The sequence below is a fragment of the Anabas testudineus genome, chromosome 13 (genome assembly GCF_900324465.2).
Source record: "Anabas testudineus chromosome 13, fAnaTes1.2, whole genome shotgun sequence".
NCBI lineage: Eukaryota > Metazoa > Chordata > Actinopteri > Anabantiformes > Anabantidae > Anabas > Anabas testudineus.
Genome location: NC_046622.1, coordinates 12503945 through 12518912, shown reverse-complemented (window position 1 = coordinate 12518912; position 14968 = coordinate 12503945). Strand labels below are relative to the sequence as shown.

General features: G+C 38.2%; 1 protein-coding gene across 2 annotated transcripts; it reads right to left on the bottom strand.

The window, feature by feature from the left end:
• Positions 1 to 414: 414 nt before the first annotated feature.
• On the bottom strand, positions 415 to 14689 carry vmp1 (vacuole membrane protein 1). Of its 2 annotated transcripts, none has more exons than XM_026378918.1 (12): positions 14611 to 14689; positions 14010 to 14117; positions 13526 to 13658; positions 13083 to 13173; positions 12419 to 12529; positions 7405 to 7569; positions 6934 to 7065; positions 5284 to 5364; positions 4969 to 5085; positions 3673 to 3734; positions 1915 to 2014; positions 415 to 1438 (listed from the first exon to the last, which is right to left on the bottom strand). In XM_026378918.1, the coding sequence occupies exons 2-12, from the start codon at positions 14086 to 14088 to the stop codon at positions 1295 to 1297; spliced, it is 1215 nt and encodes a 404-aa protein (XP_026234703.1). In that variant the 5' UTR covers positions 14089 to 14117; positions 14611 to 14689; the 3' UTR covers positions 415 to 1294. The 2 variants fall into 2 exon arrangements, with proteins under 2 accessions (XP_026234703.1, XP_026234696.1); XM_026378911.1 differs by lacking the exon at positions 14611 to 14689 and adding an exon at positions 14507 to 14604.
• Positions 14690 to 14968: the final 279 nt, after the last annotated feature.

Genomic DNA, 14968 nt, shown 5'->3' with positions numbered 1-14968 from the left:
GGGGGTCTCATTTACAAGACAGAGGTGGTTAGAATCTACAGAGTCTGCTACAGTAATGACTCGGGTTTCAAGATGGTAATGAAAAGACAAAATCTGAATCACCACAGAGCAACAGATAACCACTCAGATTAAAACCACCAAAGAACAAGTTCGTCTGCAACTATTTAAGATGTGATGCATTTTGTTCCCAGGAATTACTAAGGAGTAGTTAAATGAGAAATGTATGTGTGCTGAACAATCACTTACCTTAAAGATGGTCATTTCTGAGAAAGACATTCTGCAATAGTTCTGTCATTACAACAGTTTAAACATCCCACAATTGCAACAGAGCTTAGCTGGATGAAAATCTTAAAAGTTAGTCTAGTGCCACAAGAGAATAGAAATAATGACAGACTCAGACCTGGAAACAAGTGCCATGATTTACATGTTTTATATATGATCTGATCCATGTTTCAACCTAAATGTACAGAATATAAATGAGACTAGTTAGCTGAAAGTACAATGTCACTTTACGAATGATATCACCTTTTCTTTCGTGTTTTGGTTCAAGTTCGTGTCCTCACAAACCATTAGAATAGAAATACATCCGCACATACTGTCAAAAAGATATTTACACAATGTGTCAATACCACACTGTTTTAAGTTGATATTGCTTTTTTTCCAACCATTTTAAAATGACAATTCCAGAAACAAAAGAAGACAAGTTGGCCTTACTGTGTAACCGGACAAAAACACGAGGAGAATTAAACCCTGAAAAGAAGGACCTTCAATAACAGTTATCCTGGCAGCACACTGTACAAACAAATCAAGGTCCATTCATACATTAATGTTGCAAAATTAAATAAAAAAATCAAGTCTATAAGTCAAGAACTCTATTTAAGGGAAGTCGGACCTTCCCATCTTGCATAAGGCATAGCATCCGATGGGCACTGCCCCACACACAGCAGTCACCACCAAACCGCTGCTTTACTTCTGAGGTCAATTAATCAGTTAATTTAATATTAAAGTAACATGTTAAGATCAGCAGTAGAACCAATCACACTACACACAGAGTGAGATGAGAGTAAGAACTTAAAAAAAAAAAAAAAAGAAAAACCTGAAGAGAGACAAACAGCACATACATCCTTGAAAGCACACACACCAACAAACAGTGTCTTTTTTTTGAGGGTTTAGCCTCTTTGAGAATGAATGAGGGTTAGACTTGTTAAGTTGTGAGTGGCTGGGGCTGAGTGGAGGGCTCTCAGCAGCAGCAGAAACACAGTCACTGGGATGTTTGTACCGCTTTGTCTCGTCATCACTTGGTTTTCTCCTCAGAGTGCCTCTGCTGCTGCAGCCTCTTGGCATAGCTCTGAGCCATGGAGTTGACAATTGAGATGACAAAGTAGCCGACCATGACCAGCACCACCTTCTCAAACACCCACGACAGCCAGTTCTCATCCTGGAAACCCCAAATTAGGGTGGATGTGCAATTAATTATCTTCATACAAACATATTGTAATATACTTCATGAGCCTACAAATCAAAGTAGAACAATATCAAGAGCAACTTTTCCCCATTTGAAGACTTGATTTCTTTTCCTTAGAAAACAGACTAAAGAAAAATAGGTACTGGGGATAAATAAGTTGCAGTAATGACCAAGACACATTTGAGGTCATTTAGAAACATTTGCTGTCTCTAAAAAAAAAAAACTCACATTTATAGAATAGTTATTAATCCCTGGGGGAACTATCAAATACTAATACTAAAAATTAAGTAGCAGCTGGATTATACTAGAAACAATTCCCAACTTCCTAAAATATTAAGGCCCTTGATCTTATGAAGTCTTTCTTGTATGATATGAAATCTACTGTTACTCTTAAAATAATAAAGCACACACCTTGAAAGTGGTGCAAGGCAAAATCATGGTGCTCTTACCGCTGGTACACTTCCTCCAGCATGGTGCAACTTGTTCCGCTGTGCTTCCAGGTACTGACTGAATGGCTTTTGCAGTGCTGGTCCTACTTTGGGCACAGACCTGGCGTTGCATCCCCATATACATCCACAGAAAGAAGAGACAAAAGCAGGAGAAGGAAGAAGATTACATTACTTACCCTTCAAGCACACTTCCTTTGATATGGAGCCCAAAACTGAAGCCTTAGAATAAAGATTCTCTATGAAGAGGCTGAGAGCAGTCCTCTCTTTCCCTGAACACTACCAAAGGTCCTCACTGATCCACTAGTCAATCATCCTGGTACCTGCTGCTGAGGGCTCCATCTTACAAGTGGCCCTTATGTTGAGGCCTCTACCTCCTCTACCTGTTAGTGTGAGCAGGAGCAGGCAGCAGAGAGGAATGAAGCAGAAAGTCCACAGCCTTCCTTTTATACCTCTTAGCTCTCTATAGGCGTCTGTGTCAGCCCCTTCAATCAGGAAGTGAGTCGACATGATGTCATCACCTTTACCACCATTCTGGGTGGAAGGACATCTAATCAGGGCGTGTTCATGTCCTTATTAGGAAGTAAACATTAGCTTAGCAAGGGGTTAATCATAATGGATGCCATTTTATCAATTCATGTCATGTCGAGGCTTTGCTTCTGTAGTTTTACCATTTGGTCAGCAGCAGTTTAAATGAATCTCTACATGATGGCAAACTTATCATTACCATAAAAAGAAAAATATACTGTAGGCTGCGGACACTCGCACACAAAGCCATCCCACTACATAAATCCAATTCTGACTCCAGAAAGGATATAAACATGTTGTCTAGACTTCACTAGACTAAGCAAAAAACATGAGAGATGATTTACAAAATAAACAGCAGAGGGGGACTGGGTAATTGCTGATTTCAAATAAACCTAAGTAGTTTTGACTGACTCATTCTTGTTATCTCTCCTACACTGCATGCAAGAACATATGAATACAAGGACAGCAAATGCAGAAAAACATCCTGTATCAGCAGTGAAGCACCATTCGAATGCATCATGGCGAGTCACCAACTGCCATCTGGGCTTCATGGGAAAGAACCTTGTATTTAGTTTTAATCAAAAAAAAAAAAAGAAAAAGAAAAGAAAAGAAAAAAGGATTGATTCAGGTCAAAATAAGGTTAAAAATATTGGTGTTGTAAAAATGAAAGTGAACACTGAATAGCCAACAGACCAGGATAACACTTCTTAACTTAGCATGAGGTGGCTTTTTTTTTTTTTATATATATATATATATAAACATTGTCCCTGTTGACTTTTCTTTACTTCACTTGCAACAATCACAACATTTTTAAAATTAGGAGTATAAAAAATTCACTTAATCTGACATAAGTAATAAGTCACTTAAAGATTTTTTACTAGGTTCATGATTGTGTTTCATGCCTCACTGGGGCGACCCTCTCAGTCAAAGCTGAACATGGTGAGTCAGATCAAACATGTTCATATGGGACCTCACACGCCTGACCACCAATGCTGTGGTGACGGATGGCATGTGGCGGAAAAGAAATACCTTTGTGAAGAAAAATGCAAGATGCATGCACGTACACCCCCGCAGTGAAAGACTTTATACATACAGGAACCCCAATCAGTGGTCAAAATGCATCTGAAAATGTTTACAAATGCATTTCTAACCACAAAGCCAAGGGAAAGACTATGATAGTAGCTGATTAATAGCACACGCATGCACACACAACATATCAAGACAGACACTTACCCAATCAGTAAAACCATTTGCTCCACTATGTGCTTGCTGAAGGTGATGATGACAAACAGTTTCTGGAAGAGGTAGATTAATACATTTTAACACCCATTACTTCTTGGTAATATTTAGAGGTAGGTTATACGTTGTAATCAAAAAAACATCCTAAAATGTGCCAAAACCAAACCAACATAAAAAAACATCTGTACAAACATCTAAATAAAGTTTCCTTTAGAAGAAATACCAGACAGATATATGGACATATATTTTGATTCTTAATTTTAGAGGCACAGCTGTGGGAAATTAGGGTCACATCTGTCACTGTCCACAAACACACTAATTTTAAAACTGAAAACCTGGCAGTAGGCTAAATTTTGGTCTGTGAGGGGCTTTGTGTGGTTTGCAAAAGGCCAAAGCAGGGGGGCAAAACCACAGCCTTCTTGGTCCTGAAAGTGATCAGCTTTAAACAGCATGACACATGCCCCCCTGGAAAAATTAAGACAGGATATGACACGTAATGTCCAAGGGGTTCAAAGTACAAACAAGAAAATTAAAAAGAGACCCCCCCCCCCCCCCCCTCCTCCCCTTCAGCCTTATACTGTCTGCTCAATTTCCTTCTTTCAGATCAAGCTTCTTATGTCCACTCTATATCCTCTGTAACCCCTGCTGACTGACGGGCCTCTTTATCTAAAAGGTCTCAGAGTGAGATCACTGGCTGGTACCACCAAGAGATGGAGTTTTGTTAAGACACTTAGCAACTCAGCCACACACAGACAGCTTCTCTCATGTTAGGCTTCTATTAGTCACTGGTGTGGCAGACTCAACAATACACTCCAATTAACAAGTTTATCTTTAATCTAGTAGATTTTTAAAAATCCAAACCAACGTCTTAAAAGCTTCCGTCCTTTCATCTAGAGCCTGTCTACATGATCTGGATACATCTCAAAGTTAAAACCAGAATAAGGAATCCCCACAGCAGCAGAGTGTCATCAGAAAGAGCTAACCAGAAACGCGCAATTAGGAGTTTCTCACAGTCACTAAGTCCCAAGCAGTCGGTTTGATCTTTCCCACACTACTTGAGGTTGTGTGGATTGTTTAGTGAATCAGTCAGCACTGCATACCCTTTTTTCTTATGAGTGGATTTTTTGACATGGACCAAGAAGCATAATGAGTAATAACTGAAGCCAAGTTGCAATGAGTATGTGGTGTGTGCCTGCATGGTTTATGTTATAGATGAAGAAAAAAAAATGTGGCGTTATTTGCTTCTTTGCTAGTTTCAAACCATGTTTTAGTTTTAGTTGAGCTACCAACCTGTATATGCATCTTGATGATGGCTTTCCCAATTAGAGTCGCTCCAAAGAAGGTCCAGAAGGGAACCAGGAAATGACCACAGGTTATACCCGCCAGGTCAAAGAGAGGGTTAGGAATCTGAAATAGACAATTTTTTACCGATTGATAATCTAGACATAAACATATGGGACTGTATGGAGTACAGCTCTCTGTATCTTTACTGTGATTAAACTTTAAAATCAGTTGTAACAAAAGTAAAATTAGAAATTTATCCAATATTGTTTTATTATCTATGTAAAAAGTGTTTTACACATAACAATGAAAATTTGTACTCACTGAGGCACAAGCCAAGATCCCAAAGAATCCCACTTTCTGCACCATATGCTGGACTCCAAGTTTTGCTCTTGTGACAAAATCCTGCAAAAAAGACAAATTTAAACATTAGTACCACATATGACATATGAGTAGATTTGGGTCTCTCTTTGTGTAACTTTTTAAATAGCCCAATATATTCTGGTGCTACTTTCACAACCTATTACATTTGCCTGCATCACAAATTTTTACATACACACACACGGATATCTCTGAGCACATAATCATCCCCTTCTTTTTTCCTCCTTATAATAACTATGCTGTACTTCGTGCAGATGTGTGGTTTTTAACCAAACAACGGTGGTGTTTGCAATTACAAGGAACAAGAACCCTGGTGAGAGTACTGTGGTGAGATACCTGCTATTTCTGAGCACTGTAAGATTTTTTTTGGTTTGTTTTGGTGACTTTGGTAGCAGTACAACTAAAAACCGTTTGGCAAAGAAGTGCAGAGGATCTTTTGATCCTATTGCCATCCCCAAGGGGCTGAAACATCTGTGGTTACATGGTGTGGATCACAGTCGATGCAGGAGGGAGATTAAGAGGCAATTTCAAAACCTGGCATCTTATCAATGTCAAATTTGGGAGCAATTTAAAATTTTGGTCTTACTTGACACGTTTTCATCTTCAAACCCAACTAATTTTTAATTATATCAAGTATTTTTGGATTTAGCATTTAGGGTGCATATCTTGCTGTGCAAAATTTTGTTTTTTGTACTTAGATAAAACTATTCAATGCCATTTAAAGTTAATAATCACAAAAATTCAATAATTGTCAATGAACCGTTTTAATGTAAATCTTTGTGCTTGTCTTGAGTATACTGACTATAGCAATATACAACTTATTTTCTTATGTTTTGTGTGACATTCATTCCCATAAAGCACGCGTTGATAGATAAAGTGCCTCTGTCTTATCTGTAAGATTAATACTATTAAAAATCCTGAATACATGTCCATAATGAAACACATGTGATGTGAGGTTGGTCACCTCTGTCTATTCAGCTGACAATCAGTGAAGAGGGAATAGGTGATGGAGACAAAGTACCCCACTTGTCTGATTTTTGCTGTGCTGAGTCAGCATCTGATCATGTGAATTTGATTCCTGAGAGAAGTGTCTGTCATTCAAATTAGAGGCTGGTGAAAAGAGAGAAGGAGGCACAGAGAGTGATGCCTGAGGGATGATTAAAGGGGGAGCTGTGCTCAGGGTGACTCACCCACGAACACAAAGATTTACTGGAAGTGTAAGGTGGGAGGAGCTTCACTGAAGTCACATGGCACTTTAGGACCAATCACAGGACAGTGGCTCTATGGTCAGTTGTACATTATAAAGATGAAACCAAATCTGATAGGACCGTATCATACTGACTCTGTATGCAAAGTATTATTAACTAAAATAATATGGAACCAAAAACAGGAATAGATACATATCACTATTCAGTGTAGTTGCAGTGAGTTTTCTTTGGAAGACAGGAAACTAAATCTGTTATCTTTCACATTAAAAATGAGTCATATTATTTTGTTGAAAAATAAAAAATAAATAAGAAGGGAAAAATGATTCTACTAAAATATACTGACTATGCCAGTGTTACAATAGATGTCTTTGTATGCAATTCTTACCTGAGCACCTTCAGCCTGCTCAAGCATCTCTTCAAACTCCTCATAGTCTTCATCATCAGGATCAGCTCCTGATTGACGAGCCGCTCTGGCCATAAAATATGGAGGCAGTTCTCCAATGGCAGTGCCTGCACCCTAGGCACACACACACCTTAAAGTGTTACATCTCAGCATGATAATGATTTTTTAATTTCCCATATTGACACACAAACAACCACTGATGCCACCTACAACTTTAAGAAAGAATTCTTTCTTTTAAAATGATGCATAATTGACCTGTGTGTGAAAGTGTTCATTTTAAAATTATTATGCCAAAGTGTTCTGTGTGTACTGGCATGTGTATAAGCATGCTTATAGGGTAAACTGGAGTTTAAATTCCTGGGAAAGTACAACCTACTGATCCCACTGCCAAACATTCTTGTCATTGTTTAATGTTGATCACCGTACTGTCTCTTTGTTCTAACTACTACTCACCCACATGCAGGCTTCCAGTCGGACCTTTGACATGATTGAGAAGAGGGAGATGTTACCATCCACTTCATCCTGGGGACAGATAATCTGGTCTGGGTATGGAGGTTCTGGGAAGTCTGTGGAGCCGCACTCATATGCTGCCAGGGTTACTGATGCTATGTGAGGCCCCTAAAACAGAGACAGGCAGATGCATTAGAATCAGATGAAAACTACTTATATGCACACAGACAATCATTACTAGTGTCTATCATTCCACTTGGGCATGTGCCTACATGAGATTGTAAATGTGTCATTTACTGCTGTTAATACAAACCTACCCCTCAGATATTAGATTTTGCTACACATTATAAGTATGATTATTAACATTGCATGTCAAAAAAGTTAATCTATTTAAAATTAAGTAAGGTTTAAATATCGCCAGTTACTTAAAACCTGTTGCTGCATGGTTAAACACAGCTCATGTGCTAATAGAGCCACAGGTACAGACACACAAGAGCTGAGTCACAGTCTTTACCAAGAACTCTCTCTGACAGGTAGGTATGTCATCATTTATCATTAAGGGAAAAAAGCCCTCCAGGTGGCACCTGGCTTCAGTAGTAGTTGGCCCACCTGTAACTACAGCACAACTAATCCATTATGTCTCTTTAGGATGATAGAAGCTACTCTGACAGTGGATGGACGGAACACAATTAGTGTGTCAACTGCTCCCCACCCGACTAAGAGCACACAGGATGCTTCTTTAGTTTACACAATGCAGTCTTTCAAACCAAACTTCAAGACTTCTTCATGACACAGCAAGTAAGTGTTAACAAGAAAAAACACTACACTCTGATTCAAACTTGAACAAATTCTGATTCACTCGTCTGACAAGTGATACAGTGGCTCTGCATTGAACCTTTGTTCAGTCCCCTCTGGGATAACATAACTTTTCACATACAGGTCAGATACATTTCTCTTCTTTGGCTACTACTTATACCGTACATTTCATGTACCTACCCAATTTATTAATTTACTAATGATACTGATTTAAGAACATTGCTCACTAGCTTGATCTGTGAGGCTACAAATATCATTAGAAGTATTCCATTTATTAGCTTATGTAAGTCTGACATGGAACAAACAACATACCAACAATTTTTAAGTCCTTAAGAGACTTACCAGCAATGAGTCTAAATAGGCATTCGTTATTGGGAAAGTGACAAGAAAGGAAAAAACATAAGGTAAATAGGGCTGACACAGCGGTGGACGACAACATCTTTAGCTCCATCATTACAGTGGAAAATCATGGAAAACAGTGGAAAAATTGTTGATCTGATGAAGTGGCTAACAGACAGATCCAAAACTAAAAGCAACAATCTCCTTCTTTAATCTTAAGTTTACCACAATGTTATGACTAGAATCAGACAGTTAAAATGCAAAGCAACGACCTCCAAAACATCACGATGAATCATTAGATCATAATGATGAGTAAATCTGCTTTCCCATGAGCACCATGATCTCATTCTCTCTATGGGGCTATCAATGCTTTAGGATTGAGGTAGACTCACAGTGTAACTCTGCTGAAGCTACATCTGTTTTTCCTTGAAAATGAACGCAGGGAGTTTCCTGTCTATGGCTGACATCAACATTGAGTGGGCAGTAAGGATAGGAGTTGCTGTGAACACAAAGTTTTATGAAGAGAGAAACAGGATATATTCTCCTTGTGCATAGAGGGCTTAAATTATGTGACTAACAATGTAAACAAAGTTTTTTCTTTTCTGTGGAAAAAAATTGTAGATGGTCAGAGATGCTTTGTGTGGTGTTCTCGATTCAACTGATCAGGATCAGCAGTGAGATTCACGCAAAGCTGCTCAACATATCTATGTGCATCAATTTCTGCCTTAACACTATTCTCACAAGAGATATTTCTTAAACACCATATACTGAATAAACTCCAGAGCCTTCTAGATAAATATGAGATGGGGTTTAAAAGGATCATACAAAAGCTGGAGGAAATCAGAGCTTTCAACATGATAATGCTGGAATTTAAACTATTAAAGAATAAGATAAAGAACACACCTGGGCTGGTATGTGAGAGACTGTTGGCCTTGTGCAGATGACAGGACATATGACAATAAAGCAAAGGGGAAACCATAAACCAATTGTCTGAGAGTAAGAAATCACTTCTGAACTGCCAAAAAGTCTGATTTAATCCTTAATTTAGAATTCCCAACTGGAATTCCCAACGTTGCCAGGAGAAGGCATGTAGGTAGTGAGACGTGTTAAACAATGTGTTTCTTACACTACAGCTCAATAAAAGATACCATTTGGACAATTGTTTTGGTGACTTAGTTTTATTGAGATGCTACTGCTTCCTAAAGAATTACAAGTCATTGCAACACCTTTTTTTTAAATAACAGGTAAATTGCAGTCTGTCACGACTGACAATTTTGGCTATGTAAATCAAACTTTAATTGCACTTACAGCAGTGCAGATAATCAATTCATTTCCCATCTACACAGCCTGAAAACCAAGAAAACCAAACTGAATCACCGCCAAACACTGGTTTGAGTCATTGGTGGCACACACATTACGAAAATCACCTTGAGCACTAATGTGGATGCTTATGTGAATCGAAAACACAATACCAGTGTTAAAACTCAAGTGGTTGTGCATTGGAACTACCTGATGCTTTGTTAGACAAACGTCTTGGATCAACACATGCCTCGGGTGGTCAAAGTGAGAGCAATATTAAAACTCATATTTTAGAAACATGTTACTCATGTTTCAAATAATAATTCAACAGATTCGCCTCCGAGTCTTCAAAAGCTATGTGCCACAGCTACAGCCCACAGAGAGTGCTGCTGAAATGAATCATTTATTCAGTAGTTTGAAGTGTGTCTTTATGTCTTTTCAAAAACATAGTTTTAGCTCTTGGAGTCACATGAGCCCTTTCACCTCCTAAAGGAAATATGCAACACAGTATCCCAAAGTATTTCCAAATGTCAGAGAAAAGGCTTTGTCAAGTGTCCAAACCAAATAAGTTTCTATAGTAAGTTGCAAATAAAGAGCAATATCATCTTAGACAGGAGATCAAAGCCACTACATTTTTAGGTAGACTGATTTCAATTTCATTGTCTAGACACAATGAATTTTAATCACTTCCAAGTGTAATGTCAGAAAGGATGAGTAACATAAGGCAGACTATCAACGATGCCCCAGAAAGGCATCAAATTTGGATGCAAAATAAAGTTGAGAAAAAAAAGTGTCTAAAAAAAAGCATCACAATCGCAAAGAGTAAAAGCTGGTAACTGTAAAAAATGAATAAGAGTAACAGTTTTAACATTTTGTTCCATATGGAAGAGATGACAGCACTAACCACTCAGAAAGAAAGCTTTCTTTAACAGAAGGGGAAAAGAGGATGAGGTCACACCTTCTGTATGTCTCCACAAAAGTATACACACCCCTACTGCTTTATTGTTGGACCAAATTGCTGAAGATGAAGAAAAATACACAAACAAATACATGTTGAGCTGAGCTGTAAGGCATTAATAGGAGTACACACCAGTACTGAAAAACAGAAAGGTCGCAGTTCCATATTTTCCCATTATTACATTATAATGGAAATAGCTGACTCAGCTGGCCCACATCTGCACTACTTTTAAAGAACAGAAGCCACATCATCAGACTAAAGTGAACTATGGTGCAGAATTTATTCCCCTCTCTCATTTTTCTAAAATGTCCTTTTTAACCACAAGCAACACAAATAACACATATTTTAGTGACTCAGTGATATAGTCATACTGTGACCTGTCAGGGAACAATGACATTTGGTTTAACCAGGACCAACTCCTTGTTATCCTTGGTTATGACAAATGACAAAATGGAATGAGTTTTTGAGATTTAAAAGACACTGAATATAGAGTATGATGCCATCCTGTGGCAATTATAGGAACAGACACATGAAAAGTACCCAGCAGTATTAAACATGACTAATTTCCTGGGTATATCTACCATCTTCATGAAAGTCCATGTGCTAACAAAAAAAAAACGAAAAAAAAAACACCTACAACATATATCAGATATACATAACACATCTTGATGCAGCTGACCAGATCATGATAGTTACCAGTTTTACCTTTACATATATTTTGATCTGCTCAGTGGTTCCATAGGTAACCTTTCTCTGTGGCCTCCATGGCTAAAGGTTTGTGTATTGCTCCAACCAATAAATCATCTAATCAAAAGTCTCTGTGATTTGCCTAGGAAATGCACTAGTTTTCTCTGACGTTTTCCCTTTAAGATAACAGTATTCCCTAAGCTTAGGGACATTTGTCCTAGACAAATCCAAATCTTAATGCAATATGTCCTACTATTTGTATTTGATCTGAGCAGGAATCTGCATAGCACTTTTTCCACTTTTACCGTGGAGCCGCAATGGTTAATGTGCGACCAAAATAAAGAACAAAATAAAGAAGGAGAAGATCTGAGAGAGAGAGAGAGAGAGAGAGAGAGAGAGAGAGAGAGAGAGACAGACATTTGGCTGTTGAAATATAGGCAGCATGTGAGATATGAAATAGAGAGATAGAAATATGTAAATATACTATACGATCGTAAAAAACATGTGGGTGATATGTGACACAAAGGATTGTGTCTGTGTAGCACATCTCTATTTTTACTTTTCTCACTTGTCTCTGCTGCTATGTTGCTAATTATAAAATGTATTATTTCTTTACTGATAACAACTGATCTGGCAGTGAGTTAGCTTTATCCTCTTTAGGTGTCTTGTCCTGCACCTGCTGACAGCGCAGAACTTGATTAGTGCAGTGTTGCCTAACAATTTGATACATTTTGAGGACTTACACTACAAAAAAACATCAAACATGTCTGTTGTCTGTGAATTCAAATGTTACTTATTCCCACTGGAAATTAACATGTATATTGGTTGTGAGTTTGTCTGTCGTCTGTGCTAATTCATGTAGAGCCATTTTGTGTGCACATATTTCATTACAGTTTGTGTTTTGTTTTGTTTTTTTACCAGATAGAGAAGGAAGGTGTGCAGTCCAGTTCCAAGGCCTACTGAGGACAGGATCCCAAGACCTACCCAGTAGGCACACCATAAGAACTTCTTCTCCAGGTACTGAACATACTACAGTCAAAGAAAGTGGAAGCAAACATGCTTAAATAAATTGTTTTTAAATACTGTTATGACACTTTCAGTAGCAATGTCTGTTCAGGATAAAAAAATTTACATTACATTGATATGAATTAATTTATCAGTTAAAGAGTAACAACATGTAATCATGGCATGATTAGGGTCAAAATGGCAATAGTGTAAAAATAGATTTAATTCACCTAGCTTTAGAGGGAAACATCTGTGATGGTTTTAAAATGTCAATTTGCTTGTATTTTACTTTTTAACTTGTACTGAGTTGTGTATTCATTCATCATTGAAAATGTGAGTAATCTCACCAATTTAGCCCTTTAACTGAACTGAACACACCATTGAACAGAGGACTTTGTAAACATAATGTTCAGCCAACTGACTGCATGATCAAGGGTTACTTGACAACAGTGCAGACTACGTTATCTTCCGGTGGGGGAAGCAGTTAAGGTTTATTAAGGGTGACTTAACCTTAACCTTTGAACAAGTTTGTGATGAAGCAGTTGTGTTTCTTATTAATATCACTGTCATTTCTTACTTGTTGATGTGTTCCCTCAGTATAGTACGCCAAGTAGGAGGCAGAACATAAGACCAAAAATAAGGACACTGTGCCTCGACGTTGCCAAAGCCTGGACAGGAAGGCAGGAAAACAAAATGTCAACCAGGAAACAAGTTATGAACATACAAACTGAAAAAATTATGTTGTCTGTTAAATTTTATTTGAAGGCCACATCCCCAGTGGGTTTTGATCACAACACCTGCCCAACGTCTTTGTTATAAAGGTAAGCTCATTAACAAATTTACTCCAACTTCTCAAAGGCAGACAAATCACGCAAAAAAGTTTAGACTATACAATATGTTTGCTTTACTAATAGGTGAGCAATGCAGTTGCAGTAAAAGCCAACAGCAACAGGACATAAGATCAGCAGAGGATTAGCATAAGAGACAAAGCACACTAGAGAAACCTGTTTAACTTCTTACTTAAACGTCCATTCCTTTAGCTTGATGAGGGTCTCCAGGAGGAAGTAACGTAATGTGATGACAGGTCTCCTCCATAATACGAGAGACAAACGCTCTTCCTTATCCTTCTGTCTTCTTTCTCTTATTGACAAATCTGGAGAACAAACATAACTGCCATCACTCTGACATAGTGCAACACTTATAACTACATCACTTACTGCATGCTGTTGCATTGGTAAAGCTAAAAATATGATACATATGACATCGACAAGTCAGTTTCTGCGTCTGTTCTTGCTCCAATGCTGGTCAAGTTGCTTGGACCTTTAAAACGTGAAAAAATGGATCAGCCTGAAAGTTTTATTACTGATACGAGTCTTGTGGTTGTTATTATCTACTCCATGCCATCAGTGATTACACAACCTGAACTTTTCAGCAGCATGTGAGATGAAGTCAGCGTTAACGTGTGTTTTGCACATTTTAAAAGTTGTAGTTTACCAATACTGACCTGTAGACCTTCCATTTTGTTTGTCTTTAGCTCCTGCACGTTTCTGGGGCTGTTCACAGCTCGCTCCATTTGCTGCCATGTCAGTCGACGTCTAGCAAGTCAAGTAATCTAGGATGAAAAAGACAAAACGACAATTTTATGTTTCTCTTTCAGCAATGCCGCTGCTTTTTCGCAGCCTATTGACCAAGAGAACGAACGGCAACTTGGGACTTAGACTAGTCATGAAATCCTTATCAGTGACTCTTAACAATAAAATATCTCATTATCATAACGAACATTTGGCCAACATGCTAAACATTACTATTACCGAGCTTCTCATGACAATACCGTACAATGGAAGTTAATATGAACGTCAATCTATAACACAGATCTGATGCCAGAAGCGACCATATCATCCATAAGCTAACCGGTTAGCAACATGCTAACGGCTAAGATAAGCACGTTAGCCGTCTGCACATTAAAATAAGGGTTTTAAAATCCATAAGAAGACACCTTACTTGTGGAGAGTAGTATAATATCGTTCCTTGCCAACGTGCTGTTATGGATATAACAAAATATAACGTTTCGCTATGACAAGGGGAAAATTAAATGACAATCGTACCTCTTTCCTGTCCTCTTCACCCGGAAACAAATGCTCCAGTGTCAAAGTAAAATTGTGCAGCGGTTCAGCCGTGAAGAAAATGCTGTACAAACATGTCCTACTAACGTTACAGGGTAAAAGTATTTGTAGCAGAAAGCTGCGGCCATAGAGTGTATAGAAACTATCTCATACAAAGTACTGTATGGTTTCAACTCATGGACAAAATGCGTTTATTGTGAAAGGCGTATTTCCGTATGTTGTCTCTTACGGTCCAATAGGAGGTTGCCAGATTCGCCAACGTAGTGGATCAATCAGCGAAAGGATTTTATACCAGATTTTCGCAAATGGACATTTTAATGACTGTCCCAATGTGGAACAG

What these genes read in the sequence shown, in the direction of transcription:
- vmp1 (XM_026378918.1), bottom strand. Translation starts at nt 14,088, where the DNA reads ATGGCAGCAAATGGAGCGAGCTGTGAACAGCCCCAGAAACGTGCAGGA. An exon ending in CTGAGGGAACACATCAACAA is followed by an intron (nt 12,530 to 13,082) that starts GTAAGAAATGAC and finishes CTTTGACTGTAG; the next exon opens with TATGTTCAGTACCTGGAGAA. An exon ending in GACTGGAAGCCTGCATGTGG is followed by an intron (nt 7,066 to 7,404) that starts GTGAGTAGTAGT and finishes GTGTGTGCCTAG; the next exon opens with GGTGCAGGCACTGCCATTGG.